Here is a 27,629-nt window from a genome sequence, read left to right on the forward strand (position 1 = left end):
TTTGTCTTTGAGACACTCAACACAATCGAAGCTTGGTGAGATCGAGTGATCAATGTTGCTAAGGATTGTTCTACTGAAAAAATTGTATATTATAAGTGGTAGAAGTGGAAGCAAAACTATTGAGAGTTCGGAAAATACCAGTGATTGAAATAAAATCAAGTTTGGAGTACAGGTAGACCATTTTAGAAAGCTAAATGCAAATCTTGTGGATTGGTCAGATTTGGAAGGAGAAGGAAGGTATCTTTAATTGTATGCTTTTCTATTTGGTCTTTTATATGGTGGTATAAATTGAAAATGTGACTGAATTCACTGCAGTGTTAAACAGCGTACACAATACATGAATACCAGCAGCAAACTTGTGAAAGCAATGTCTCCAATGAAATACCAATATACCACAGAATTGATCCTTGTGGCTTTCCCGCATAGTCATGTCTGCCACGGCACGTTATAAACTTCTCACCTGCCCACTTCTGCACTCATTTAATTTCCCAGGAGAGAATGAAAGTGCTTCTGTATGAAATATTTCTAAATTGAAAATGGAAGAAAGATTTTGAATATTTCAAACCTGATGCATTAATTTTGTTTTTAGTCATGAAAAGGAAACCTGATGCTTCTAATTGCCGGAGTCCACAGAAACAAAGGAAAAGTGAAACTCGGGGTGAGGATCTTGTAGTGTCTCTTTTCCTCTTTTTAAATTTAAATGATCAAAATGGAAAATAAAGTTCACTACATGTGACAAAGCAGAAGGCATGCTCTGAAATGTGTTCAGACTGTCTGAACACTTCATTCATGGCCAAGTTAATAATGCTACTCTTCGTCCCTGCTGATGTATCTTGCTTTTATGCTTCACTTGTCCTGCAATTGACACAAACCATTGCTGTTGGAAAAAAAGATTAATGCAGGTTTCAGGTTTGATCTAGCTGCTGGTCCTGCATAACTTTGAGAACAATGACCTGTATTAATCTACAGCTTCATACCAACCATGTTAATGTGGAAGAAAAATCAGTGTAATTAATGTATGGGTACTTGTGTCAAACATTTGAGATTCCTTATGAGGGCCCCCCAGTATAAAATGGTCAGTGTTCCAAAATTATTTAGTTCTCCACTTTGTCAAACTGCTAATCAACCAGTATTATTCTGACTTCTGGTTCTCCTGTGGTGGCCTTGTATGGTACACTGAGATCTTAAGATCCATATAGTATCAAGTTGCATCTGACTGCCTTGCAGTGGGTGGCTTGGGGCATTACTACCTTTGTGTCATCTCTCTGGAAATTGATCAGACTGTTTGTTGGTTTTTGTTTGTTTCTATTTAGCTAATTGGCAAATGCTCAGAAATAGTAAGTAGCCATAATGTGGAGGTACTGGGGTGGACTAAATCAGAAGTCTCACAACACCAGGTTGTAGTCCAACAGGTTTGTTTGAAATCATCAAGCTTTCATTGCGCTGCTCCTTCGTCAGGTGCCGTGTGACTTCTGACTCAAACAACAGGGGAAAAAAAGAAATCTTCTGTGGTATGGCCTAGTCCTGTCTGCAGCATTCCAAAATAAAAGCACGTTTTAAAATGGTTTTTATTTTCTTAGTGTCTCCTGTACCCTGTCCCTGCTCTCGCTTTCCCAATGTCTAGTCCATTGCCCACTCTGATTCCCATTTGCTTCACTGATCAGCAATCCGCCTGTGTCCTGTCAATCGCCACTGAAGCCAATGTTGCTGAAGTGTTCTTGATATGTATGGCTCTGCCTCTGCATTGACCATTTAAGACCTGCTCTCAATTTATTTAACTTGACCATTCCTGAGCTCTTTGTTATTTCTTCATTCATTACAGGAGCTATGATGGTTTTGCATTTTATTTCAAACATACTGGATGTTAGTACATTATAAGACAGTGTTGAAATTAACTGAATGAATAATTTATCTTTAGCTAATTGTCTAGCTTTTTGTGTGTGAAAAGTGAGTTCTGCTCCATAGTTTAGTAAAAGTCTTCTTCACTTCAGGTACCAAATATCAGGTCGAAGCAAAGAAATTGCAGAAGCAGATGCAAAAAACAAGCCAAAGGTGAAATTTGAATGCTGTCAATTTAAGGTGCTGTATGAGTGTCTAACATACAACATGAGCAGTGTTCAAACAGGCAAAGTTGAAAAGGAACTGTAGACTTTACCCGACATGTCCAATCAATTCAGAGCAACAAGTTTTTAAAAATATATTGGACCTCTAACTGTCTTGGCCAGAATAAGTGTTAGGTAGTGTATAGACCAGAATAGGTCCTGGCACCAAGAGACAGTGCTGTATTGCGATGCTACAGGCACTGCTCAGAGCAGTTGCATGTTTTTTCTCCATTGTCAGGTTAGTGAATTTTGTAGAAACGTGGAATAAACTTGGACTTTTCAAGTTAGAAGTGTATGTTGAAAGTTGACCCGTATGTCTAAGAAATGGGAAGGATAAATAGTACTGTCAATTGCAAAAGAAGTGTTCAGTCATGCAAAATATAACTGATTTTGAGAAGCTCTGTTTCACACAAGTGATCATACAGACTGGCTCTCCAAGTAGACCAGTGTAGGCAGAAACCCAGAAATACATTTTAAACTGTAGATCTCTTTATAAATGGACAAATCAGAATGGGCTGTATAGATGCCTTTATCTATAATTACCATCTTTCTCTTGTAAACCATACACTTGTCTGACAGAATATGTTGGGATCAAATTCCTTTACTGTCCTCTTCTTATTTTTGGTTTTCGTATTGTTGTACATGTGTATATATACATAATAAACATTTGAAACGTTGGAAAATTTTGTTTCGGTATGGATTTCCATCAAAAGACCTGGATCTTGTAAACATTGGCCTCAAAAGATCTAAATGCCAGCCCTGGTAAGTGATTAAGAGACGTTGTGTAGAAGGAGCATTTTTCGTTAACTGATAAAACTTGCTGCTCGCTACTCTTCCAGGAAAGGAAGGAAAATCTGCCAAGTGCCCTAGTCTGGAGAAGAACTGTACTCCGCAGAAGAAAACAAGATATGATGCTGGTGAGGATTTTGTCGATTTTTATTTTTTTTTTTGTTTCTGTCATGCAGTTTGGCTGAATTTCCCATGTTATGGTGTGTGTAATTATCAAATAAGGATACTGCAGGATAATTACCTTTCTTTCCTGTTGTTGTGTTTGGCACGATACTTGGCTTAGCAATTCTGTTCAAATGTTGTTTGAAATCTTGGGGTTGTTTTGTGACTGTTACCAATGAAATCATTGACTTGGAGCATTGAGCTAGCAGTGTCAAGAATCAAGTAACTTTATTAGTTTTTGTCCTTAAAACAAGAACAACTTGCATTTACATAATATGCTTAAGAAGTCCGAAGAAACGACATGGGAGCATTTCCTTTTATTCACTCATCAGATTTGCGCGTCCACAGATTTCTTAACCCATCCCTAATTGCCCAGAATGCAGTTGAGTCTGCTGTGGATCTGGTCCAAACCAGGTCAAGATGGCAGGTTTCCTTAAAGGGCATTAGTTAACCATACTTTGTTTTATGATTATTGACCATGGATATATGGTGACCATTAAGCCAGCTTTTTAGTCCAGATTTAGTTGAATTGAATCTACTATGGTGGGATTTGAGCCCATGTTCCCAGAACATCAGTTTGGCCTTCTGGTTCTGACATTACCACTACGTTACATCTCATGGTGTGTGTGTGTGTGTGTGTGTTGCAAGTCGCAATGAAGAGTCCAAGAAATTATGTTATCATTACTCACTTATTGCTAATAATTTGGAGTGCAGTATAATTAGTATGCTACCTGAAATAATGAAATGGGTTGTAATTCATTGCAGAAATTTCTTATCAAGTTTTGTTTTCTCGAAGGGTTGTTGAATGCAAAGTAGAACTCAGCAGCAGACACCATAATGAAGAATGGTCCTGAACTCGTTTACCTGCAGGAATTGACAAAATGCTTCTTCATGGAGCATCTAAACTACCAGCTCCTAGATCAATTCCTGGCAACAGACACACAGATTTGACACGTGGCTATATCTGCCTCCCCATTGGTGAAATAACTCCATCTGGAGATAGCTTCCAACCTCTGAAAAACAAACAAGAAAGGGAAGTAGACTTTGCTAAACGATAAAGTAAATGTTTCCAGTGGGATGATCTGCTATAAACCCTGCACTGCAGAGATGATATCTGTGAAGAAAGGCGGACTCCTGAATTAGTCTGGCTGAGAAAGTTCTGAGAGGCCAGGTGCTCAGATGGGGAGAAGCAGGCAATTGGTGTTCCTATTGGTGCCCAATAAATCATCGACATTTCAAGATCGGTGTGTTACTTGGTGCCTACATATGTGGCAAAGTTCATAGGATCTTCTGACTAAAAGAAATGCTAAGAAGAACGCTAACCACCTCTGGAGTTGTCCACTCAGGGGACTGTCGGTAGCCCTGAATTGAAGGACTTTAAGTGGGATTGGCGTGTGGTTAAGTCAAATGGATATTTTGAAATAACTGCATATCCAAGCTCGGTAGGAGATCAGGAGATGAGCTGTAATTGGAGATCCACAGCTCTTCCAAGACTTCAGCATTGCACTAAATCACAATTTACCAACTCCAATTCATACTGAAAAGTGAAACCTTTAATGATAGACATTGAACATGGCATACTCTCATGCAGCAAGACAATATCTTGTATTATAAGGTTAAAGATTGTTGTAACATCGTGTCCCAAGATATTCTTCATTGGTAAATAATTGAAATCCGGATGGAGCACTGCAAATGCTAGTGAAGAAGCGAGATGAAGGTGGTTGGTAGGACTTTGAGAATGCCACATAACTACAGCTCATTGGTTACATGTAAAATGGGAACTTGTGAATTTGCCTGGATGTAAATGCAGAGAGAGAGAGCGGATCTCATTGAAACATAGAACATTTCTGACAGGACTGGAAGAGAGGTACTGGATGTAGGAATGATCCTTACCCAGCTGGGGGAATTTAAGGTCTTAGGAATAATGTCTGTCATTTCAGGCTGTGGCGAGAAGAGATTTCTTCACTGAGCTTGGTGAACGTGTGGAATTCTGTACCATAGAAAGCTGTACAAGGCCAGTGCCTGCACATATTTAAGAAAGAGTACCCATGGGTTAAGGGGGTGAGCTAGAGTGGTTGTGACAGAGAATCATGTAATTATGATGACTGGCCTGTTTCTGTTTTCTGTTTTTATGGTGATGGTGAGCAAAGTTGAGAAATAAGGACAGGATTATTAAAAAAGAAAAAAATTGAGTGTAAGCCATAACAAAAAAAAACACAGGAAAATCTTACACGGTACTGAAAGGAATTGTACCTGAAGTCAACCTTGTTTCAAGGGCAGAACTGGCTAATCAGAAACACAAAGCAACAGATTTTGAATAAATATTTTGCATCTATCTCCAAAATGTGACCAAATAATAAAACATTTGAGGAGGAAAAGGGAAGGTGAAACGAAATATATTAGGCAAACTAGTACTGAAGACTGACAAGGCTCTGAACCTCATGGCCTGAATCCTTGAAGACTTCTGAAATTGAGCTACAGACATCGTGGATGCATTGTTTGAAAGGTTCCAAGCTTCGTTAGATTTGAAAAAGATACCATTGGTTTGGAAAGCCTCAGATGTAACATACCTATTCAAGAAAGCTGGGAGACAGAAGATGGAAAGGTATAAGTTACTCTAAAATCTGTTACATGGAAAATCCTGTATCCGCTAAGTGGTAGTAGGACGATTAGAAAATGTTGACACAATCATGCGGAGCCATAATGATTTTGTGAAAAGGAAATTGTTTGGCAAACATCCTGAGTTTGTTTTTCCGACCATGTTCAGAGCACGGCAAACCAGATGGAATGGCATTTTTCGATTGTTTTCAGTGTCACAAATTTGTTGCTACATAAAATAAGAATTCATGCTGGGAGTGAAATGTTGGTGTGGATAGAGGATTGGTTTACTGGCAAAGCGCTTGGTGTAACCAGTTGTCAGGTTAGCATACCAGCTAGGGGGTGCCACAGGGATCACTGGTAGTACCTCAGTTATTTAGAATTTATTTTAATGATTTATAGGGAGGGGCTGAGTGTGTTCTCGATAAGTTTGATAGAGGTGAGTGGACACAAACGTCGAGGCTGCCACAGAACCCGCCAACATTTTATAGCTGGATTTAATCTAGATCAAGTCATATATTTATGAATAAGGGATAGCAGATTTAAAACGGTTTAGGAGGAATTACTTCTCTCAGGGTAGTGACTGTGAAATTCACTACCCTAGGATGCAGTCGATGCTGGACAGTAAGGTTAGGGGAAGATTTTTAATTAGGGATGATTAGGGGATGATTTTGGAGAGTAGGCAGGAAAGTGGAGTTGAGGCCAACATGAGATCAGCCATGATATCAAATGGTGGAGGAAGCACAGGTGTAAGCTGAGTTGCCTACTCCTGCTCCTAGTGTTATTTGTTACAGATATGTGACATTATCCACTTTGGTAAGAAAATAGAAAAATGGTTTAAGTGAAGAGAGACTATAAAATGCCAACAAAGGGAATGCTCTGGGTATCTTCACATGTAACGTAGAGCAACTAGGCTAGCATTTTATTTCCCTGTATGTTTGATTTATGGACTGGAATGATAAAAGGACTGTTAGAAATATAAAGGATAGTGGAAGGTATTGCTGTACCTTGAGTGTTGATTACACTGTTGCTTGTTCAAACAGTGGAGAAAGGTTGGTTGCAGATAAATGGCATCAGGGAATGTGTACGCGATAAGACTCTACTGGCAACAAATAGCTGGTCTGTGAAGTGACCAGTTGTCATTGACAAGGGCTTTCTGCCTGTCAGCATCTGTGATTGGCTACTAGGTAGCTAAGCAGCTTGTAGGTATGAGAGCCTTGTACCCAAAGCCTGAAGAGCTAGACAATTTATTTCCCTCTTCAGTTGCTGTATTGTACTTGTTTTCAACCAATAAATGAGAAACACTAATTTGTGAACCAGTTCCTCCATGTTTCCTGCATAGTAATAGAAGTATCTGGCGCTAAAAAAACCAAGGAGTATCCAGTCCTGGCAAGCAAAAAGGATTATCTCAGTGAACCACGTGAACTGGGAGTTGCATTGAATTCCATATTTTCCCCTCCACTCAGCTGTCAGCGTGCCTTTTGTTTGTCAGTCTGTGTCTGTCTGCATGCAAGTGTAGAGTGCGTTTTGTCAGTTTCTGGATTAGTGGTGCTGGAAGAGCACAGCAGTTCAGGCAGCATCTGAGGATCAGTAAAATCGACATTTCGGGCAAAAGCCCTTCAGGAATACGGGAAGAGAGCCTGAAGGGTGGGGAGAAAGTGAGAGGACGGTGGGGGTGGGGAGAAAGTAGCATAGAATACAATAGGTGAGTGGGGAGGGGATGAAGGTGATAGGTCAGGGGGGAGGGTGGGGGAGAGGGTGGAGTGGATAGATGGAAAAGAAGATAGGCAGGTAGGACAAGTCATGGAGACAGTGCTGAGCTGGAAGTTTGGAACTGGGGTGAGGTGGGGGAAGGGGAAATGAGGAAACTGTTGAAGTCCACATTGATGCCCTGCAGTTGGAGTTTTCCGAGGCAGAAGATGAGGCGTTCTTCCTCCAGGTTCTGGTGGTGAGGGAGCGATGGTGGAGGAGGCCCAGGACCTCCATGTCTTTGGGAGAGTGGGAGGGGGAGTTGAAATGTTGGGCCACAGGGCAATGTGGTTGATTGGTGCGGGTTGAGTTCTAACTAGTAGAGCTACATATTATTATTTTTTTATACTACATTACAGTGTGGAAACAGGCCCTTCGGCCCAACAAGTCCACACCGACCCGCCGAAGCGCAACACCCATACCCCTACATTTACCCCTTACCTAACACTACGGGAAATGTAGTATGGCCAATTCACCTGACCTGCACATCTTTGGACTGTGGGAGGAAACTGGAGCACCCGGAGGAAACCCACGCAGATGCGGGGAGAACGTGCAAACTCTACACAGTCAGTCGCCTGAGGCGGGAATTGAACCCGGGTCTCTGGCGCTGTGAGGCAGCAGTGCTAACCACTGGGCCACCGTGCCGCCCACATGTCAGCAGTTTACCAATAGCTGGAATCTAGTTATGTTAAACTCTCCATTACCTGACACCCAAATGTGGAATTCTCATGAAAGCTGTAGAAGTTGCAAAGGAAATTGACCATTTTTATGGAGTTTCATCGCACCTATCTGTTTGAACTTGGGATGTGTATATGTTCACAGAGCATGCAGTAGTTCCTCCAGCTGTCACTAGCAGTGCTGCCCATTGCAGCCGATCACGCTGTTAGGTAATTTGTGATTGTTACACCTGAAACCTTTCACCCATCGATACACTGTTGGCTAAGATGACTCCCACATGCAAAATCTGAGGCAAACGTGTGTTGGCCTGACTTTGATACAGAAAGTGGGAATATGAGAGGTTGGAAAAGTGTGAACATCACAACTCTATTTTATTCCAGCATTCATTGTTGGTTCATGAATGATTTAAGGCGGTAAAGCACTCCGCAAAAAGCTATGAAGAGTTCTTTGTGAAACCAGTGTGATAAAAGCGTAGAGTGCGTCTTGCGTTTTGTCCTTCAGCTTTAAATCTTGAGTTGTACAGTGATTGAAGAGCTTCATTAGAGTTTGGAAGGTGTACATCTAACACTATATGCTCTATTCTGTTCTGTTGGATGTACTTGAGGTCTGATTTGCCTGTATTGCTCACAAAACAAATCTTTCCATTGTATCTCCAGTACATGTGACAATCAAATCAAATCGAATCCAAATCAAATTAAATCTTGACTAATACTAGTGGAAAAGACACAGAATTTTAAGATGAAAATTATGTGCCTCTTCTGGGATGGTCACTTGCTTTAAAATACGGCGTGGGATTTGCGAAGTTGTATTGTACAGGTAGTTCTCCTATAACGCTGTAGTTGCATTCCAGCAAAACTGCACTTAAAAAAAAATGCTGATGGGAAAAGCGGGATTAGGGGCAGACAAGCAAAAATATCCCTCTCAATCACTGAAAAATCACCCAAAACTATAACACAGCCTGACTGAAGGATGAAATAATAAAGTTGACACAGCATGGTTTAAAATGTAAGAGAGCCGCTCTCTGTACAGTACCTCTCTCAGCTGCACTGTCGGCAGCAGTCCTGTCGCATGTGCAGAAAGGTAAGAGCATTGGGTGTGCGGAGATTTGAGCGCGGGCATGTGTGCACGTGCGGGAGGAAGAGCGCAAACTGATCCCCCGCTGAAATTGCGCTGTTGCGAACAGAGGTAAGCGTTCTCGAAAATACCATTCCCTGATTCTTCTGTGACATTATCGCCGAATTGCACTACTTCAGCATGCATTATCCAAGAGCTACCTGTATAAGGGGAGCAGCAATCTGTAAACTTGTGATTGAGCATGGCCTGACCGCTGTGCAAATCTAGAATGCTGATGAAACTGAAGTAATGTGTGATACCTTCCAAGTAAATCCTTAGCTGGTGCTGATGAAAGTTTGCTTGTAGTTTCAAGAAAAATAGAATCAGTATAACTGTTCTAATGTGCACGAATACAGTGGGGATGCTTGAGTTGGAATTGACTTATCGTGAAATATGCAAACATTGGTGTTAAAGTGGCATAATTAAATTCCTTGTTGATTGCAAAGATAGGTGCAGAAGTTTTTTGCTGAATGTGAAAGAATATCTGCAAAAGAAAGGAATGCCTGACAAAAGTTGTGCTTTGTTTAGGTCATTGCACTACTCCTCTCTCTGCAAAAGTGCCTGTTAATGGCAGTATCCTTGTTTTTTTCCATCTTAATATGATGAATTTGATTTAGCCAATGGATTAGGATGTGATCCAAAATTGAAAAATGCTTTACCGATGTGATTGCATGAGAAAGCTGATGAGCCATGAAGGAAAGATTCATAGCATCCCTACAGTGTGGAAGCAGCCGTTCAACCCAGCGAGTGCACACCGACCCTCTGAAGACATGAGTTTTAGTCTCAAGTGCAGTATCAAAGACTCCATTTTTAATGTGTCATGTGCATGGAAACCAGGTGAAAAGGGAAACTCTACAAAGGTAGTGGGCAAACCTTTGGCCACTTGTCATAGAATCTCTGTAGTGTGGAAACAAGCCATTCGGCCCATCGAGTGCACACCAACCCTCTGAAGAATATCCCCCAGATCCACCCCCCACTCTATCCTTGTAACCATGCATGTCCCATGGCTAATTCACCCAACCTACACATCGTTGGACATTATGGGACAGTTTAGTGTGGCCTGTCCACCTCACCTGCCTGCTTTGGACTGTGGGAGGAAACCGGAACACCCAGAGGAAACCGACACAGACTTGGAGAACGTGCAAACTCCACACAGCCAGTCACCAGAGGCTGGAATCAAACCTGGGTCTCTGCTGCTGTGAGGCAGCAATGCTAACCACTGAGCCACTGGTCATGTGCCATCATGTTTGAAGAAGGATCATCTAACGAGGACTACTTTGAGAAATTTAATGTGTGGTAAAATAAGTACATGAAAACTGAGTGAAAAACTGATGGAATTATGGGCTGAAGGGCCTGTTCGTGTGCTGTACTGTTCTAGGTTCTTATTGGTTGACTACCCTGCTGTAAATCACGAGGGACAACTTTTCCAGAGATGAGCTGAATAGCTGGCTGCATGTTGACCAGGATGCTCCTGTTCCAATGACATGAAATACAGAAGAAGTTAAAAGTAATGTTTGGAATCATGGCAAACTAATGTTCGAGAAGTGGAAAGTGATGACAACGGCAAGCAGGGAGTTTGTTTCTGTAAGATCTATTAAAGGTGTAATTGACAATGATAGGAAAGCTACTGGGGACTCAAGACACCCTTGTTACTGTGCTCCAAATCTAGAAGTGAATGGTGGTAACGATTTTCTGAACTAGTCAACTAATCAGCAGTTATCCTGAGCTGAGGATAATGCCCATACTCTTGACAATTGATTTGTCTCATAACTTTATCAGTGAAACTAAATGTTAACAGTGGATAATCACCAGAATTTCTCCATACACTGGATAACATGGAATGGAATGAGTCAGAAGGAAAAATGAAGTTACTAAAATTTTTTTAGAAAAGGGATTGAAATCCAAACAAACTTTTGAATATAGGAGGTTTTTAATAACTGACCTCGTGCAGAGAAGATACACCTTCTTTGAGTTGTATATTATCTTGTGTATGGCTACTCACTAGATCTATAACTGCATGATAATGATGCATGCTTAGGTAATAGCAATGATAGTAAAATGATAGTAATTCCATTATCTCCTCCCCCCCCCCCCCCCCCCCCCTTCAGCCAATCAAATCTGTTCCTGCGTGAGCAATCATGTATAATGTAAGATTTTCCAGGCAAATCCTATGGTAGAATTCTCCGAGGCGTATCTGAAGAGGAGTCTTACTAGACTTTATCCTGCCAGACCTGGTGAATTTCTCCAGCACTTTCTGTTTTGGTTACAGATCTCCACCTTTCACATCACTGGTTTTGTTTGCTCGATATCACAGTACAGACCCCCAGGTTGCAAACTGGTTCTGTTCCTGAGTCTTTGCAAGTTGATTGGTATGCAAGTCAGAATGCAATGCAGGCAATACAAAGAGCCATTTGTAAGTAAAGGAAATGTCAGATAATTAAAATTGCATTCAAGATGCGATTCTTTGTAAATTTGGGTGTTCATAAATCAGCGACTCCTTGTACCCAGTTCAAGGAGTGAGGTACATATGAAACCCAAGGCACTATCTCGATCAAATTAAATGGGTAACCTGAGGATTTGCTATAAAGTTAAGTGGCAGCAGCAAAAATCGCTCCTTTGTGTGTCTGTTACTTTACACAATGCTGTGTTTTAGAATAGTAGGTCTGAGAATTTGACAGTAAAAGTATGAAGTTGTTGAAGCATGATCTTTTTATACAATGAGATTTGTAGCACAAAAGTGCAAAGGAGCCAAGTTAAAATGGTGAAAATTGCAGCAGACTATTGAATGTTACCCTGATTTTGGTAACTGAGTTGCTATTGGAAGAAGATTGTGTACTTTACAAGTTTGGAAACTGAAATCCCATGGCCATGAGGTACTATTTGAGATATCTGGAATAATCCCTATTTCATTGTAATTTTAATTAAAATTGAAAAAAATGCATCATATACTCCCAAAAATACACACCACAAATGGGTGATGGGGAATGAGTCTGTAAACTGAATTTTAAAGCGAGTGTTGCAACCAAGTTGAGAGGGGTGAATATATCAAGAGTTTTGGATTTCGAAAAACATGTCTTTTTAAATTCAGTATCTATTTGACCCTGTGTTAAACTGCAAAGAACCAAACCAGGCAGCTGTCTGCGTTGATAAATATTATGGGTTAGTTTTTTTGTGAATTTAGCAAAAAGGATAAATTACTAAAAAGGTAAAACGTGTCCTGAATTCCACGCAAACGTGTGCTTGCATACTCGTACCTAAGTTACAAAATGAGAAAAAGCAGAATTGGAAAAGACATTGCCTCAGTATGAGAATTCTATGATTGATGTTGATCTTGGAAGTTTTGGTAGTTGTTGATACTCAAATTTCTATCTATGTATTCCGACTTTTAATAGAGATGGGGTTTGAGTCTGTTAGGAGTTTCAGCACCAGATACTGTTAGACTATCCTTGCAGGCCTCATTGATGGTTCTGCCGTTCTGCGATGGTTAGTCTGAAGGATGTAGTAAGGTGAGGGGGAAGTGTGAGATAGTGAAGAAAGAGATCAATCTGAGACTGGTACAGTTAAGAAAAGCAGCGATTCAAACAGTCAGGGCAGGCAGGGACAAAGCAGAAAACAAGGTAGGACTGATAAATTAAACTGCATTTATTTCAATGCAAGAGGCCTAACAGGGAAGGCAGATGAACTCAGGGCATGGTTAGGAACACGGGACTGGGGTATCAGCAATTACAGAAACACAGCTCAGGGATGGACAAGTTTGGCAGCTTAATGTTCCAGGAAAAAAATGCTAAAGGAAGGATAGAAAGGGAGGCTGGAGAGGAGGGGGAGTTGCCTTTTTGATAAGGGTTAGCATGACAGCTGTACTGAAGGAGGATATTCCTGGAAATACATCCAGGGAAGTTATTTGGGTGGAACTGAGAAATAAGAAAGGGATGATCACCTTATTGGGATTGTATTATAGACTCGCTAATAGTCAGCAGGAAACTGAGAAACAAATTTGTAAGGAGATTTCAGTTATCTGTAAGAATAATAGGGTGGTTATGGTAGGAGATTTTAACTTTCCAAACATAGACCGGGACTGCCATAGTGTTAAGAGTTTGGGTGGAGAGAAGTTTAAATGAGTACAAGAAAATTTTCTGATTCAGTATGTGGATGTATCTGCTAGAGAAGATGTAAAACCTAATCACTCTTTAGGGAAATAAGGAAGGGCAAGTCACTGAGGTGTCAGTAGGGGAGCACTTTGGGGCCAGCCACCATAATTATTTCGTTTTAGTTTTAAAATAGTGATGGAAAACAATAGACCAGATCTAAGAGTTGAAGTTTTAAATTGGAGGAAGGCTAATTTTGACAGTATAGGCAAAAACTTTCAAAAGCTGATTGGCGACAGATGTTTGCATGTAAAGGGACGGCTGGAAAGTGGGAAGCTATCAAAGATGAGATAAGGAGAGTCCAGCGACCGTATATTCTTGTTAGGGTGAAAGGAAAGGCTGTTAGGTGTAGGGAATGCTGGATGACTAAAGAAATTGAGGGTTTGCTTAAGAAAAAGAAGGAAGTGTATGTCAGATAGAGACAGGATAGATCGAGTGAATCCTTAGAGTATAAAGGAAGTAGAAATATACTAAAGAGGGAAATCAGGAGGGCAAAAAGGGGACATGAGATCGCATTGGCAGATAGGGTTAAGGAGAATCCGAGGGGATTTTATAAATACATTAAAGGGAAAAGGGTAACGAGGGAGAGAATAGGGCCCATCAAAGATCAGTAAGTTGGCCTTTGTGTGGAGTCAGAGGAGATGGGGGAGATACTAAACGAGTATTTTGCATCAGGGTTTTATTGTGGAGAAGGACATTGAAGAATGTGGGGAAACATGATGACATCTTGAAAAATGTACATATTACAGAGGAGGTGGTGCTCGATGTCTTGAAACGCATAAAGGTGGATAAATCCCCAGGATCTAATCAGGTGTACCCTAGAACTCTTTGTGAAGCTAGGGAAGTGTTTGCTGTTCTCCTTGCTGCGATATTTGTATTATCAATAGTCACAGGTGAGATGCCAGAAGACTAGGAGTTTGGTTAACATGGTGCCACTATTTAAGAAAGGTAGTAAGGACAAGCTAGGGAACTATAGACCAGTGAGCCTGATGTCGGTGGTTGGCAAGTTATTGGAGGGAATCCTGAGGGACAGGATATCCATGTATTTGGAAAGGCAAGGACTGATCAAGGATAGTCAACATGGCTTTGTGCGTGGGAGGTCATGTCTCTCTAACTGTTTTGAATAAGTAACAGAGGATTGATGAGAGCAGAGCATTGGATGTGATCTATATGGACTTCAATAAGGCATTCGACAAGCTTTCATATGGGAGACTGGTTAAATCTCATGGAATACAGGGAGAACTAGCCATCTGGATGCAGTCTCTCATCCAGACTCATACCCCTACCCAAGTACTCTACATTTACCCCTAACTGCAACTAACCTACACATCCCTGCACCAATTCACCTTACCTGCACATCTTTGGATTGTGGGAGAAAACTGGAGCACCCAGAGGAATCCCACACAGACACAGGGAGAAAGTGCAAACTCCGCAATCGCCCAAGACTGGATTCAAATCTGGGTGCCTGGTGCTGAGAGGCAGCAGTGCTAACCACTGAGCCACCGTACCGCTTCATGGAATGCTGGCGCTTTATGGCATCATATTTCAAATGACCCAAGCTTGTTTACTCAAGTGTTAGCAAGCTAACTTTGATAGCAAGCCAACTAATGACTTTTAAGGTGACAAGCGGTGGGAAGGTTCATAGCAGGAACTCCAAGATTTGAAGCTGGGGTAACTGAAATGGCCATTTGCAGTTAAACTGCATGTTTGGGATAGTAGTGTGAAGAGGATGGGAGGGTTGGAAGTTCGAGCAGGAAGGGCTGAGGCCATGAAAACATTTAAATTGGAGAGTGACTATTGTAAAATCGTGGTGTTGCTGCTTCATGAGCCGGTGTAGATGGGCGTTGGAATGAGAGTTGAACAGGATTTGATGAGAGCTGGGATTTGGGCAGCAGAATTGAAGTTTGTCATAACAGGTTAGGAGTGGGTTTATGTAAAGGGTGAGGAAGGCAGTGTTTTGATTTGTGAGGGTATGCGAAAGGAAGATGGTCTCTTAGTTAAATATAACACCCAGCTCTCACATGTGGATCTGCCTCTCCTTCCTCAGGAAGAAGCGTTGATGGTTCAGGAATCTTTGTCGTCTTCAATATTTAGTTGGAGGAAATCACTGCTGCTCCAGCTGTAGACGTTGGACATACTGAAAATGGTATCTAAAGGCAAATATTTTGGAAGTCAGTGAAGGAATCGTATGACCGTTGTTAGCTATTTTAATATAACTGGTGTAGGTTAATGGTCAAACAGATTGAGGAAATGGATCTTGAGATGGCCTATAAAAGTAGGAATATACCTCTGATCCCATACTTGTACAAATTATAAGTACAGGTGCTCTAGATTTGGAACAACAACGAATTGCTGGAAAAACACAGGTCTGGTAGCATCTGTGAAGAGAAAGGCAAGTTAACGTTTTGGGTCCAGTGATTCTCCTTTGGAACTTAAGTTTCGAAATTCTATTTTTAAAATCAGAATTAGGCTTCAAAGACTCTGAATTCTGTCGGGCAAATCAGGTCAAATACATAGAATATCTAGCTCAGATCTTGCAGCTGCGATAGCACTAAAGCTGTCAGTACCGATTAATGCAGACATGTAAACGTGTTCCTTTAAATGCATTGGTTAGATTAAATTCCCTACAGTATGGAAGTAGGCCCTTTGGCCCAACAAGTCCACACTGACCCTCTGAAGAGTAACCCACCCAGACCCGTTCCCCATATTTACCCCTGACTAATGCACCTAGCACTATGGGCAATTTAGCATGGCCAATACATCTAACGTGCACATCTTTGGATTGTGGGAGGAAACCGGAGCACCCGGAGAAAACCCATACAGACATGGGGAGAATGTGCAACTCCACACTAGCAACCGTGCCGCCCCACAATGTCTGTGATCCTTTGTGCTTGACTTGAAGTTCCTGCAGGTGACAATACATTAAAAAAGGGATATAAAACTCTCAATAAGTTTCCCTGTTTGCTGTAGTACTGCTGTTTCTTAAAGTTGGCTGAATGAATTTTTACTGGAATTTTGTGACTCATTCAGGCAGAACTACTTACTGACCATTGCTTCTAACCTTGGAAAATCATATTCACGTCACTTTGTTCATTTTTTTTGTTTGCCTGAAAATCATGTTTTTAATGTTTGAGATACTTCAGCTGAATACCCTAAACTTCATTTTACTTGTTGCAACACTTACTAAAAATATTGAATTTATTGACATGTACATGGTTTGCTCCCTGAGAATGCTGCAGTATAATTGGCTGCTTACACTTTTCGATACAATCCATCGATTCCCTTTCCTTGCCTCAGGATTCATACCTAATATTGAGAAAGATAAAATCCAGAACAAGATTGTGAGAAACTTTCTTCTCTGTGACATTTGCTGTTGCTGCTGACCACAAAATCTGTGTCTGTGTGTGTGCGCGTGCACGTGCTAAAGGACCAGATTCCTTTTCAATCAGGCAGGAAGGATATTGAGTCTAGAAATAACTTAACTTTTCTCTCGTATAGATATTAAAGCAGAAGGTGAAAAAAAAATGTTTGTTTGTTTGTTTGTATAAGGAAATGGTGCAAGTCCTAATTGTCATGAATTTGCATAGGTCTCTGAGTGCAGTCTATCTCTTTTTCTCTGCTGATTACATGGAGAACTTGGCAGAAAAAATCCTCGGGCCACAATGTAGAAAAGACCCAAGGACGTTTAACAGCAGTTCAAGATGAAGCTTTATCTGTATTACTTTTGTTTGACTTTGTCTTTTTATGACTGAGGAAACGAGATTAGAGGAGTTGAATTTTGTAAAAACCTAAATCTGATTCATTTATCATATGATGTATTCCACCAATTTCAATCGCTTGTGCTGACCACCCTAATGAAGGGGTTATCCATTGTATTTTTTTTACTTCGTTCATGACTTGACGGTATCACTGGCTAGGGCAACCATTGTAGCTCGTCCCTAATTGGTCTGGAGGTGGTTATCCTGGTGAATTACCACCTTTCTTTGTTGCAATCAAGAGTATGTGCCACCACACTGTTTCGGGATTGAGCTCTATAATTTTGACCGGTGAAAACGGAACGAATAGCAGTTCTTCAAGTCATGATGGTGTTCCCCTGCTTTATAGATGGTTGAAGGAGTCCTGGTGGAGTTACTGCAGTGCATCTTTTAGAAGATACACACTGCTGTTACTGTGCATTTGTTGTGGAAGGAGTGAATGTTGAAAGTGGATGATTGCCAATTGAGTGGGTTGGTTTGTCTTTGATGGTGTTGAGTTTTTGAGCGTTTATGGTGCACTCAAGCAAGTAGGATATATTGCATCACGCTTTGACTTGGGAGTAACATGGTGAGTTAGTTGTTTCCCAGTTCTCAGCTTCTGAACTGCTCCAGTAGTCACCGTATTTAGATGGTCGGACCAGTTTAGTTTTTGATCAGTAATAACCTCCAGGAAATGGGTCGTCAGTTATTTTACATTCAAGTCCAAATTAATGGAAAATTACCTGGAACTAATGCAGATGATCAGTTGATTCTTGAAGAATGTGAAACAAAACTGCTGCATCTGCTCAGGTTGGATGCTGTGGATCAATGAAGCATAGTCTCAGTCCAATTTTAGACACCTCAGGATGACTGTAGGAGGATCACATTTGGAGAACTTTTATTTCCTCTTAAATTTGAGAAAAATGCAAGACCATGCAAATATCCTCCAGTTTGTCAGAGTCATAAGTTCATGAGATATAAGAGCAGAATTAGTCTATATGGCTCATAGAGTCTGCTCCACCATTCGATCATGCAGCATAGAAACAGGCCCTTTGGTCCAATTCTTCCATGTCAACTAGGTTTCCTCAACTGTTCCAGTCCCATTTATCTGCATTTCACCCATATCCCTCTAACCCTTTTCCTATCCATGTACGTGTCCAAATGTCTTTCAAATGCTATGATTGTACTTGTCTCTACCACTTCCTTTGACAGGTCTTTCCATATATGCACCACTCTGAAAAAGCTGCCCTTCAGGCCTCTTTCAAATCTTACCTCTTACCGTAAATCTATGCCATCTAGTTTTGGACTCCCCTATCCTGGGGAACAGACCTTGGCTATTCACCATACCTATGCCCATTGTGATTTTAGAAAACTCTGCAGTGTCAACCCTCTGGTCTTCCATTTGTTCGTTCTTCATTACTGAAGATGCTACCTCATTCATATTTCTAGAGGCACTGCAAACTCATTGATTAATTTGAACATGCATATCCAGATAATGAATGTTGGCAGATTGTGTGGTTTTGGAAATTTAGCTAAATGCATTGTCTTGCATGTTTTCCTTCACTGTCATCAGTCAGTGTTGTGGAGCTAACTTGCTTTACATAAGTTCAGGAACACTTGAGGCCAATTTGTGATGGTACTGTGGCTGTAAGAGGTGTATTTTGTACTGGGCTTTGGACTCGAAAATGTGGACTTAGGTTAGAGAACGTAAACTGATAATGAAAAATTCTGAAAGACTTAAGTCAACAAGCAAGCTTATCACTTGAAGATTCATAGGTCTTAACTGAATAAGAATCTCTTCAAAACAGTAGTTAAGGAAGGGCCTTTTGCCTGAAACGTCAATTTTTCTGCTCCTCGGATGCTGCCTGACCTGTGCTTTTCCAGCACCACACTCTTACTCTGAGCTTTAATGATGAGTGACTCACTAGTCTGATATAACTAAGGGGAGCCCCTATTCCACACAACTTGCTCACCAAAAAAACTGCAGTAAATATGTGAAAACTGTTTTACTTTTCAGTTTGTTTGCACTTCTGCGTTCTATCCTTTTTTTTTGTGACAGTAGAAGTCAATTTAAAAAGTTAGCATGGAAAAACTCTAATGTTTCTCTGCTCCCACTGCTCCCTCCAATGGGATCTGTGATTGGAGGATATGGAGCAGCAGTGTGGGAAAGAAAGAATTGAAAGTAAAAAGGACAAAGTACTTTACTTTTCCCCCAGAGTAGAAGACAGAGAGAGAGGAAAAAAACCATTCTCTTCAGAACTTAGCGCCAAACCTGGTAGTCAATAGGCAGTTGTCATGTTTCATTTGTTCCTCAGGGATTATTTATTTTCCTCAATCCTTTGAGATTTTAACTAAAAAAGGAAGGGGAAGGATGTTTCTGGCAATTGCTGGGAATAATGCAGTATGGCAAGATGTTTTCAAATATCCTATGAATAAGCAGGTCTTGAACGTGCACTCTTCAATATCCAGAATCAGCCTCTGCTCTTCACATTCTCCAGTGTTTGAACTTCTCTCTTGTTTGTTGTTGTTCAGGTAGCATGTCATACTTCAGATGTGGTCCAACACTGGAGAACTACACCGTTTAACAGTGAATTGTTCTATTGTATTCAACGTACAGAATTTTGGAATAATCAGCACACCAGCGGGAGGAAAATCAGCTGCTCATAGTTTTTGCCGGGCCTCTGTCAGAACAACTTGGACGTAGCCATGTGATTTCTCTTTAGATAACTATCCAGTCCCTCACTGAAGCTGCCCAGGTTTCCTTGACATTTTATTCTTTGCTATTTTGACATTACAGAATAAGCATTTTCCATTTCCCTTATGTGCATATTAAATTTCGTCTGTTTAACTTTTGGATCACATAATTTGTCAAACGTTTTCATTTCTGAGCTGCCTCCTGTGGTTTTACTGACCGTTCTAATTTATTATTTGCAGACTTAAATTAGCTGTCGGCCTTAACTCTGCCTACGTGCTTGTAAATTTTAATGTAGAATATTATAGACCGTGGATGAGGAGAAACTATTTACAATCATAAAGTGTATTGGGGAAAAACAGGTGTTCTGTGGGGAAAAAAAAGCAAGTGCTGGAGGTGAACCAACTTTCATGCAAGTAGGTGAGTCTGATGCAATGCCTGAAAGTGTGATGAAGGCAGATTCATTTGAGGCATTCGAAGGCATTGGATGCTTAGAATCTAGTAGAATACAATCAATATGTGTGAAAGGCAGGACATGAACCAAGTCGAATGTTCATTTGGTACCAATCGGATGGGCTCAATGGCAATCTCTGCACTGTAAAATATCTTTCTTCAGAGTCTTGACATTTTCCCATAACTGAGATAAGACATGCTAATAACAAAAAATACTTTACTTTGCATCTTGCTCTGTTTTAAAAACAAAACTACCCAATTAAAGTGAACTTTGCAAGGTATTTGCAATCTCTACTGAAACTGAGTGCAAATTGAGAGAAACTACAATCTTGTTCACCTTCAGCTTCAGTATGGCTTGCAAATGATTTTCCAGTGTGGTTTTTTTTCCCCCTTGTACACCTCACAGCACCAGAATGTTCTCCATGTTGTTTTTAAACAAGTGATCAGGAAATATTTTGGCAATTCTGTCTGAGACAGACTCGTTGCCCAATGATAAATAGACCGAAGGCCTCGTGCTCAACTGGAATGCAGTGTTAAAGGGTGAGTGGTGGATCACTTTCACCTTGGATCTCAGCTGCTGGTATGTACCACATTTGATGGACATATACTGTGGAAAAGGATATGGAAGATATAGACTGTAGGGAAATAGATGGTGTCATCTTGTAAAATGTCCAGATTACAGAGGAAGAAGTGCTGGATGTCTTGAAACACCTAAAAGTGGATAGATCCCCAGGACCTGACCACGTGTACCCGAGAACTCTGTGGGAAGCTAGAGAAGTGATTGCTGGGCCTCTTGCTGAGATATTTGTATCATCAATAGTCACAGGTGAGGTGCCGGAAGACTTGAGGTTGGTAAACGTGGTGCCACTGTTTAAGAAGGGCTATAAAGACAAGCCAGTGAACTATAGACCGGTGAGCCTGACCTCGGTGGTGGGCAAGTTGTTGGAGGGAATCCTGAGGGACAGGATGTACATGTATTTGGAAAGGCAAGGACTGATTCGGGATAGTAAGCATGGCTTTGTGCATGGGAAATCATGTCTCACAAACTTGATTTGAGTTTTTTGAAGAAGTAACAAAGAAGATGGAGGGCAGAGTAGTAGATGTGATTTATATGGACTTCAGTAAGGCGTTCGACAAGGTTCCCCATGGGAGACTGATTATCAAGGTTAGATCTCATGGAATACAGGAAGAACTAGCCATTTGGATACAGAACTGGCTCAAAGGTCGAAGACAGAGGGTGGTGGTGGAGGGTTGTTTTTCAGAATGGAGGCCTGTGACTAGTGGAGTGCCACAAGGATCAGTGCTGGGCCCTTTACTTTTTGTCATTTATATAAATGATTTGGATGAGAGCATAAGAGGTACAGTTAGTAAGTTTGCTATCTTAGCAGGGCTTATACACTTAATGGTAAGGTCCTAGGGAGTGTTGCTAATCAAAGAAACCTTGGAGTGCAGGTTCATAGTCCCTTGAAACTGGAGTTGCAGGTAGATAGGATAGTGAAAGAAGGCGTTTGGTATGCTTTCCTTTTTGGTCAGAGTATTGAGTACAGGAGTTGGGAGGTCATGTTGTGGCTGTCCAGGATATTGGTTAGGCCAATGCTGGAATATTGCGTGCAGTTCTGGTCTTCCTATCAGAAAGATGTTATGAAACTTGAAAGGGTTCAGAAAAGATTTACAAGGATGTTGCCAGGGTTGGAGGATCTGAGCTACAGGGAGAGGCTGAACAGGCTGGGGCTGTTTTCCCTGGAGCTTCGGAGGCTGAGGGGTGACCTTATAGAGGTTTACAAAATTGAGGGGCATGGATAGGATAAATAGATAGTCTTTTCCCTGGGGTCAGGGATTCCAGAACGAGAGGGCATAGGTTTAGGGTGAGAGGGAAAAGATATAAAAGAGATGCTGAGGGTGGTACGTGTATGGGATGAACTGCCAGAGGATGTGATGGAGGCTGTACAATTGCAACATTTAAGAGGCTATATGAATAGGAAGGGTTTGGAGGGGTATGGGCCGGGTGCTGGCAGGTGGGACTAGATTGGGTTGGGGTATCTGGTCAGCATGGACAGGTTGGACCGAAGGGTCTGTTTCCATGCTGTACATCTCTGTGACTCTAATTGAATCATAGAGCCCAGGAAAAGGCCCTTTAGCATAATTGTGTCCCTGCTGGTCAAAACCAATCACTTAAATATTGCCATTTTCCAGCATTTGGCCCACAGCCTTTTATACCTTCCATCTGCAATGCATATCCAAGTACTACTAAAATGTACTTAACACCCTTACAGGCAGTGAGTTCCAGATTCCTGATACCCTTCATGAAAAATTTATTTCCTCTCATATCCTCTAAACCTTCTGTCCTTGGCTTAAATCTATGCCCCTCATAAATCTATGCATCTCCATCATATTTCCCCCCTTGTCTCCTCTGCTCTGAAAAGCAAACCTGGTGTGTCCGATGTCTGTCCATAACTTAAATGCTCCATTCTAGGCGATCTTGGCTGCAGAAATGAGAAACAAATATCTGTAAGATTAGGTTAATTCAGAAAATAATCTATTATTAACTTTACTCTGTAATAGCCCTTCTATTTCGTGAAAGATGTCATGAAAGTAGTGCATTAGCTGAAATCCCCAGGGTTCGCTGGCTAAGGTTGATTGTTGGACAGTGAAGTGGGAAACCACGTGCCTGAGTTACATTACTTTTGTCAACATCTACCCCAAGGCAAAGGTTTAAAAATCAGGGAGGTGAAATGCGATCATGAGCAGAATCCAGAGATCTTTGAAATGCTTGAGTTGTGCAACTGCAAAAATAACTGATTTGTGAAGAGATGACAATCCAGTGACATAACTAAGGCTGAGCTAGTGTGATAGTCATAGTAAATAATTATGTAAAAGACACTGCCATTCTCTGCTGTCGGATATCAAGCCCAGGTGGCCTTGACTTTATGCACCAATTAGAGGCGCAATTACGTAGTAGTCAAATTCACATGGATTGTTAAATATGTGCTGATACCTATGTTCTTTGTTTGTGAAGAGCTTACATCTGTGTGTCATGTAACAAATTCTTCTAAAGTGTTTCACCAGATATTATAAACCAAAGTAAGGCACCAAGATGTATTGGTCTATGTTAGGACAAATGATTAGAAGCTTATTTAGAAAGTTGGGTTTTCAGGAGGATCTTGAAAGGAAATGGGGTTGAGTCAGGGTTTTTGGGGGATGGAATTAAAGCCTGGACAACTGAGGGCATGACCACTGATAAGAGAGCATCTAAAATCTCTGACCAGAATGAGATGAGGCTTGTACAGCTACAGGTGATTTGGAAATGGAGGTAGGTGTGACCACTAAAGCAATTGAGAATAATTGGATAATCATAATTTGAGAAATTTAAAATTTGAGGCACTGCTTAATTGGGAACCAACATGAGTGACCAGGCAAAAGTGTGGATAGCTGAGTGGAACTAATATGAATAGGAAAAGGGGAGCAGGACTGTGGATGGTCTCCAGTTTATGAACAATGCTAGTATAGGAGCCTGAGTGCATTCAAATCGTGGTCTTGAAGTAATCAAGGCATGTATGAGGGTTTTCAGCATCAGTTGACCTGAAGTAGTTATGGCGATAGAAACTGTTGGTTTGGTGATGGTTTGGAGTTTTGATTGGAAACTCAGCTTGAGGCCAAATCTGACATCGTGTGCATTTACTGTGTGATTTTAACCACAGGCAGCGGTCAGGGAGAGGGATAAAGTCAATGACCAAGAAATGGAGTGTGGAGTTGATACCGAAGGTGACAGCTACAATGTTTAATTAGATGACATTTCTGGCCTTCCCAGACAGGATGTCAGAAACAGTCTGAGAATTTTTGAAATAGTGGGAAAACATGAAGTTCATTTTGAAAGGGAGAACAAGAGAGGGGAGAGTATAAAATGGAGAAAATCTGCAGAAAACTGCCAACACAAAGGGACTTGGGGCTTTGTGCATGAAATGCAGTAAACTAGTGCACAGATGCAGCAGATAATCAGGAAGGCAAATGGGATGTTGAGGTATAAGAGTAGGGAAGTCTGACTGCAATTGCATAGGGTGCTGGTGAGACTACATCTGGAGTACTTAGCAGTTTAGGTCCCCTTATTTAAGAAAAGACATTTCATTGGAGGCAGTTAAGAGAAGGATCACGAAGATGATCTCTGATGTAGAGGTCTTGTGCGCAAAGGTTAAACTAATTGCGACTCATTCTCATTCTTCTGAACTTCAGTGTGTAGTGATCCTATTGAAACATATAGAAATTTTACGGGGCTTGACAGTAAATATTAGAGGCTGTTACCCCTCATGGAGGAGTCTCGGGACAGGTGACACAGTCTCTGAATAAAAGGGTGCCAATTTAAGTCCGAGATAATAATGAGGAATTTCTTCTCTGTGGGTCAAAGAGTCTTTGGACCTCCTTGTTACAGAGAGCTGTGGGGCAGAGGCCTTGGCTATGTTTGAGCCTGAGAGATTCTTGATGAATCAGGGCATCAAGGTTTACAAGGGAAATGCAGGAAAGTGAATGTGAGGAATGTCAGGTCAGCCATCCTTAAAGTATAATGGAGTGGGCTCAAGGGATTGAAAAGTCTTTTGTTCCTGCCTTTGGTTAGTTAAGGTAGAGCAGGGTATCATTCCTGTACATGTGACACATGATTGCCTGCTGTTGATTGATGCCATCAAGAGGCTGTATGTCCTCATACTGCCTGCAGGACTGCAGGATGTGAGAGGAGTGTCAGTTGTGGAAGATCAAGTAGGATGCAGAGACAAAGCTTACCTTTGACACAATCAAATAAGATTTTAATTTGTGATTTTTGAACATTTTTGGTATATTTGCAATGGTGAACACCGGAGGGTATTCATGCATACATTGGGAGGTGGTATGCACTCAGATTTAAGAGGAAAGAGAGACTGCAAATGGGATTGTAGTTTACAAGGTTGGTGGGATTAAGAATTGATTTTCTTTGTGAAGAATATTATGATGGTGGCACAGTTTGAAGTGCAAAGACTAGGACCTGTGCAAGAGGTCACTGGGTAACCTGCCACCGTGAGAATTGAAGGAGCAGGAAGTGAATCTTTGTCAGGGTGAAGTAGAAAGGGCATGGGGATGGTGTTAGAGAAAACCTACAGTTTTGACAGAGGGGAGAAATTGAGTATATGCCCTGGTGATCTAGGATAAGGAAGAAAAGCAACAGAAACAGCTGATCGGGTTATGCCCCAACGAAGCCGCCTCCTTGGTCGTCTTTTTTTTTGTTGAAGATGGTTGGATAGGAATTAAAGGCAGGAATGCTGGAAACTATTTCTTAGTACCTAGTGATTAAGCATTGCAAAGGCGTATCTACAATTCTTCCACCTATCAGCAAATAGAATTCATGTTCCTTATTCACTCCGATCAAGACTTGTTTCATTCTTCTGGTCTGGATACTACTGATTTCAACTCAAACAGTGTGCCCCTTTTTCCCCATGATACCGAGGGGAAATGCTCTGAAACTCTTCCTTCCTGATCTGAAAACCCATTTGTGCACACTGGTCACATGCAGGATTAGCAATAGTTGTAACTGTCCTGATCTGTTTTGAACCATCAGCAATTGTTTTGTGGAGTATTTTGCTGTGAAGTAATTTTGTCAATCCTGAGGATGTGAAAGGAGCTATGTAAATGCAAGTTATTTTCATAAGTAAATGGTTTTATGAGCAACAAAATCAGGAATTGCTGGAAAATCTTAGGTCTGGCAGCACCTGTGGAGAGAAATCAGATTTTTTCTGATCGAGTGACCCTTCCTCAGATGAAGTTAACATCTGTACAACCACCTGAATTGTCATTTTAAGGAAAGAACAGATTAAGAAAAATAACTTTTTGGATGAGCTTGATGTATTTTACTTCCTTGGGTGCTAACAATTTGTTTTTTTTTGACAGATGCCAAACATCTACCCAACTACAATTGTCATGTTATGGTCAGGGATAAAACCTACTCTTCATCGGGAGAACGTGCTGTACTTGTTAATCTAGTACCTGTTTCTGGAAAGTTCTGCAAAACTAAGGCGAAAAGAAGAGCCAAATCTCAATAATTGCCTAATGAAGATTTTGTCCTTTACTGGCATCCTTTTTAATATTGACCCTTTTATTTTTTTTAAAAGAAATATGTACCATTTATTTGTATGAATTACACTGGTGCTTTTTTTTGGTCTTTTGTAACAATTCCCTCCAATCTTACTAATGGCACGGAAATTGAAAGGCTTTGTGCAAAACGTTTGATTGTTTGTCTTGATTCCAAGTTTAATATGATCGGATGCTTGATTGAAAGGTTCTGTTGGGTTTAAGTTGTATGCGGTTCCCTTTGGAACGATTAGTTTGATATTAGATTTGGTCAGAAGCTGTGATATTGACTGACTTGAGTACCTCAGTTGAATTGTGCATGGTGCTCAATTTCACTATATACGTCTCACCAATTTTCATATATAAGTATTGAACAAAGTGCCACTGTGAACAACGAAATAAGTTACTGGGTAAAAGTTTCTTGTGATAAGTCCAGAATGTATTATGATTTTATACACTGGTAAATTTGCTTTACTGTTTACAAAGGCATTTTTCATATTTAACTATAATTTTTACCTCCGTTTTCTACTGTGCAAGTTACGTTTTGAATGATGTTTGACAATGATAGAAATTAACTATTGTTTTTAGTTTGTGGTTAGTTCCTTTATTTAGATTGTCAGAATTGTACATTATTAAAGAGTATTGACAAAGTTCAAATCAATTTCTAACTTTACTGTGAAATGGTTGCAGTATGCTGGAGATTTGGAGGAATTTTCAATTTGAGTTTGAAGTGCTTTTTTTTTATACAACCAACATTTCTGAAAGCATTGTAACTATTATAAGTCTAACACTAAGCTTTCAAATCAACTTTGTGTTAATGTCTTGAAGGTTATTTTCTTAAGGTTAACTGTTTTAATATAATGGCAGTAAGATTGAGGTTTGATGTGAAGATATTTCTTTGAATAGGCCACAATTCTGTATAAATCTAATCCTATGTTAAGTGCTCTGCAGTATTGTTCCATCCATCTGTCAGCCTTGCAGACAACCTTTATTAAAAGATTTCCTTTAATAATAGAGTATTGGAGACAGTTGGTTAATTTTTGCACATTAACTGTTGACTCGTTTATGCTAAATCTTCAGTTTGTGTTGCTCCTCTCCTAATTCAAATTACTCTAAATTCTCCCGATGAATACAATAGATAGAAACCTGCCTTTTCTCTGACACTTCAGTTATCTCAGTTGGCTGGACACTTGGCTTTCAATACAAAGTAATGCTAATAATATGGCTTCAATTCCAATAGTGTGTGTGGTCACTGTAAACATCAGCACCCTTTATCCGCTGTACTCTGTATTTGCTAGTCATTTTTCTTCTGTCCGACTGGTTTAGA

The 27,629-nt window shown here is 40.7% G+C and overlaps 1 protein-coding gene across 8 annotated transcripts in view; it reads left to right on the forward strand.

The window, feature by feature from the left end:
- LOC122559542 (uncharacterized) overlaps positions 1-26,959 on the forward strand; it is a 68,597-nt gene extending 41,638 nt beyond the window's left edge. For 6 of the 8 annotated variants that reach the window (XM_087997402.1, XM_087997401.1, XM_043709183.2 and 3 more), the window contains 3 exons: positions 590-658; positions 2,942-3,019; positions 26,123-26,959. In XM_087997402.1, the coding sequence (XP_087853528.1) occupies positions 590-658; positions 2,942-3,019; positions 26,123-26,274 (299 nt within the window). In that variant the 3' untranslated portion in view covers positions 26,275-26,959. The remainder of the gene's footprint in view (positions 1-589; positions 659-2,941; positions 3,020-26,122) is intronic. The other 2 variants (XM_087997405.1, XM_087997407.1) reach the window with 2 other exon arrangements.
- The last annotated feature ends 670 nt before the right edge of the window (positions 26,960-27,629 follow it).

Source organism: Chiloscyllium plagiosum, unplaced genomic scaffold (genome assembly GCF_037043375.1).
Source record: "Chiloscyllium plagiosum isolate Xiang-an unplaced genomic scaffold, Cpla_swu_hap1 HiC_scaffold_19, whole genome shotgun sequence".
Lineage (NCBI taxonomy): Eukaryota > Metazoa > Chordata > Chondrichthyes > Orectolobiformes > Hemiscylliidae > Chiloscyllium > Chiloscyllium plagiosum.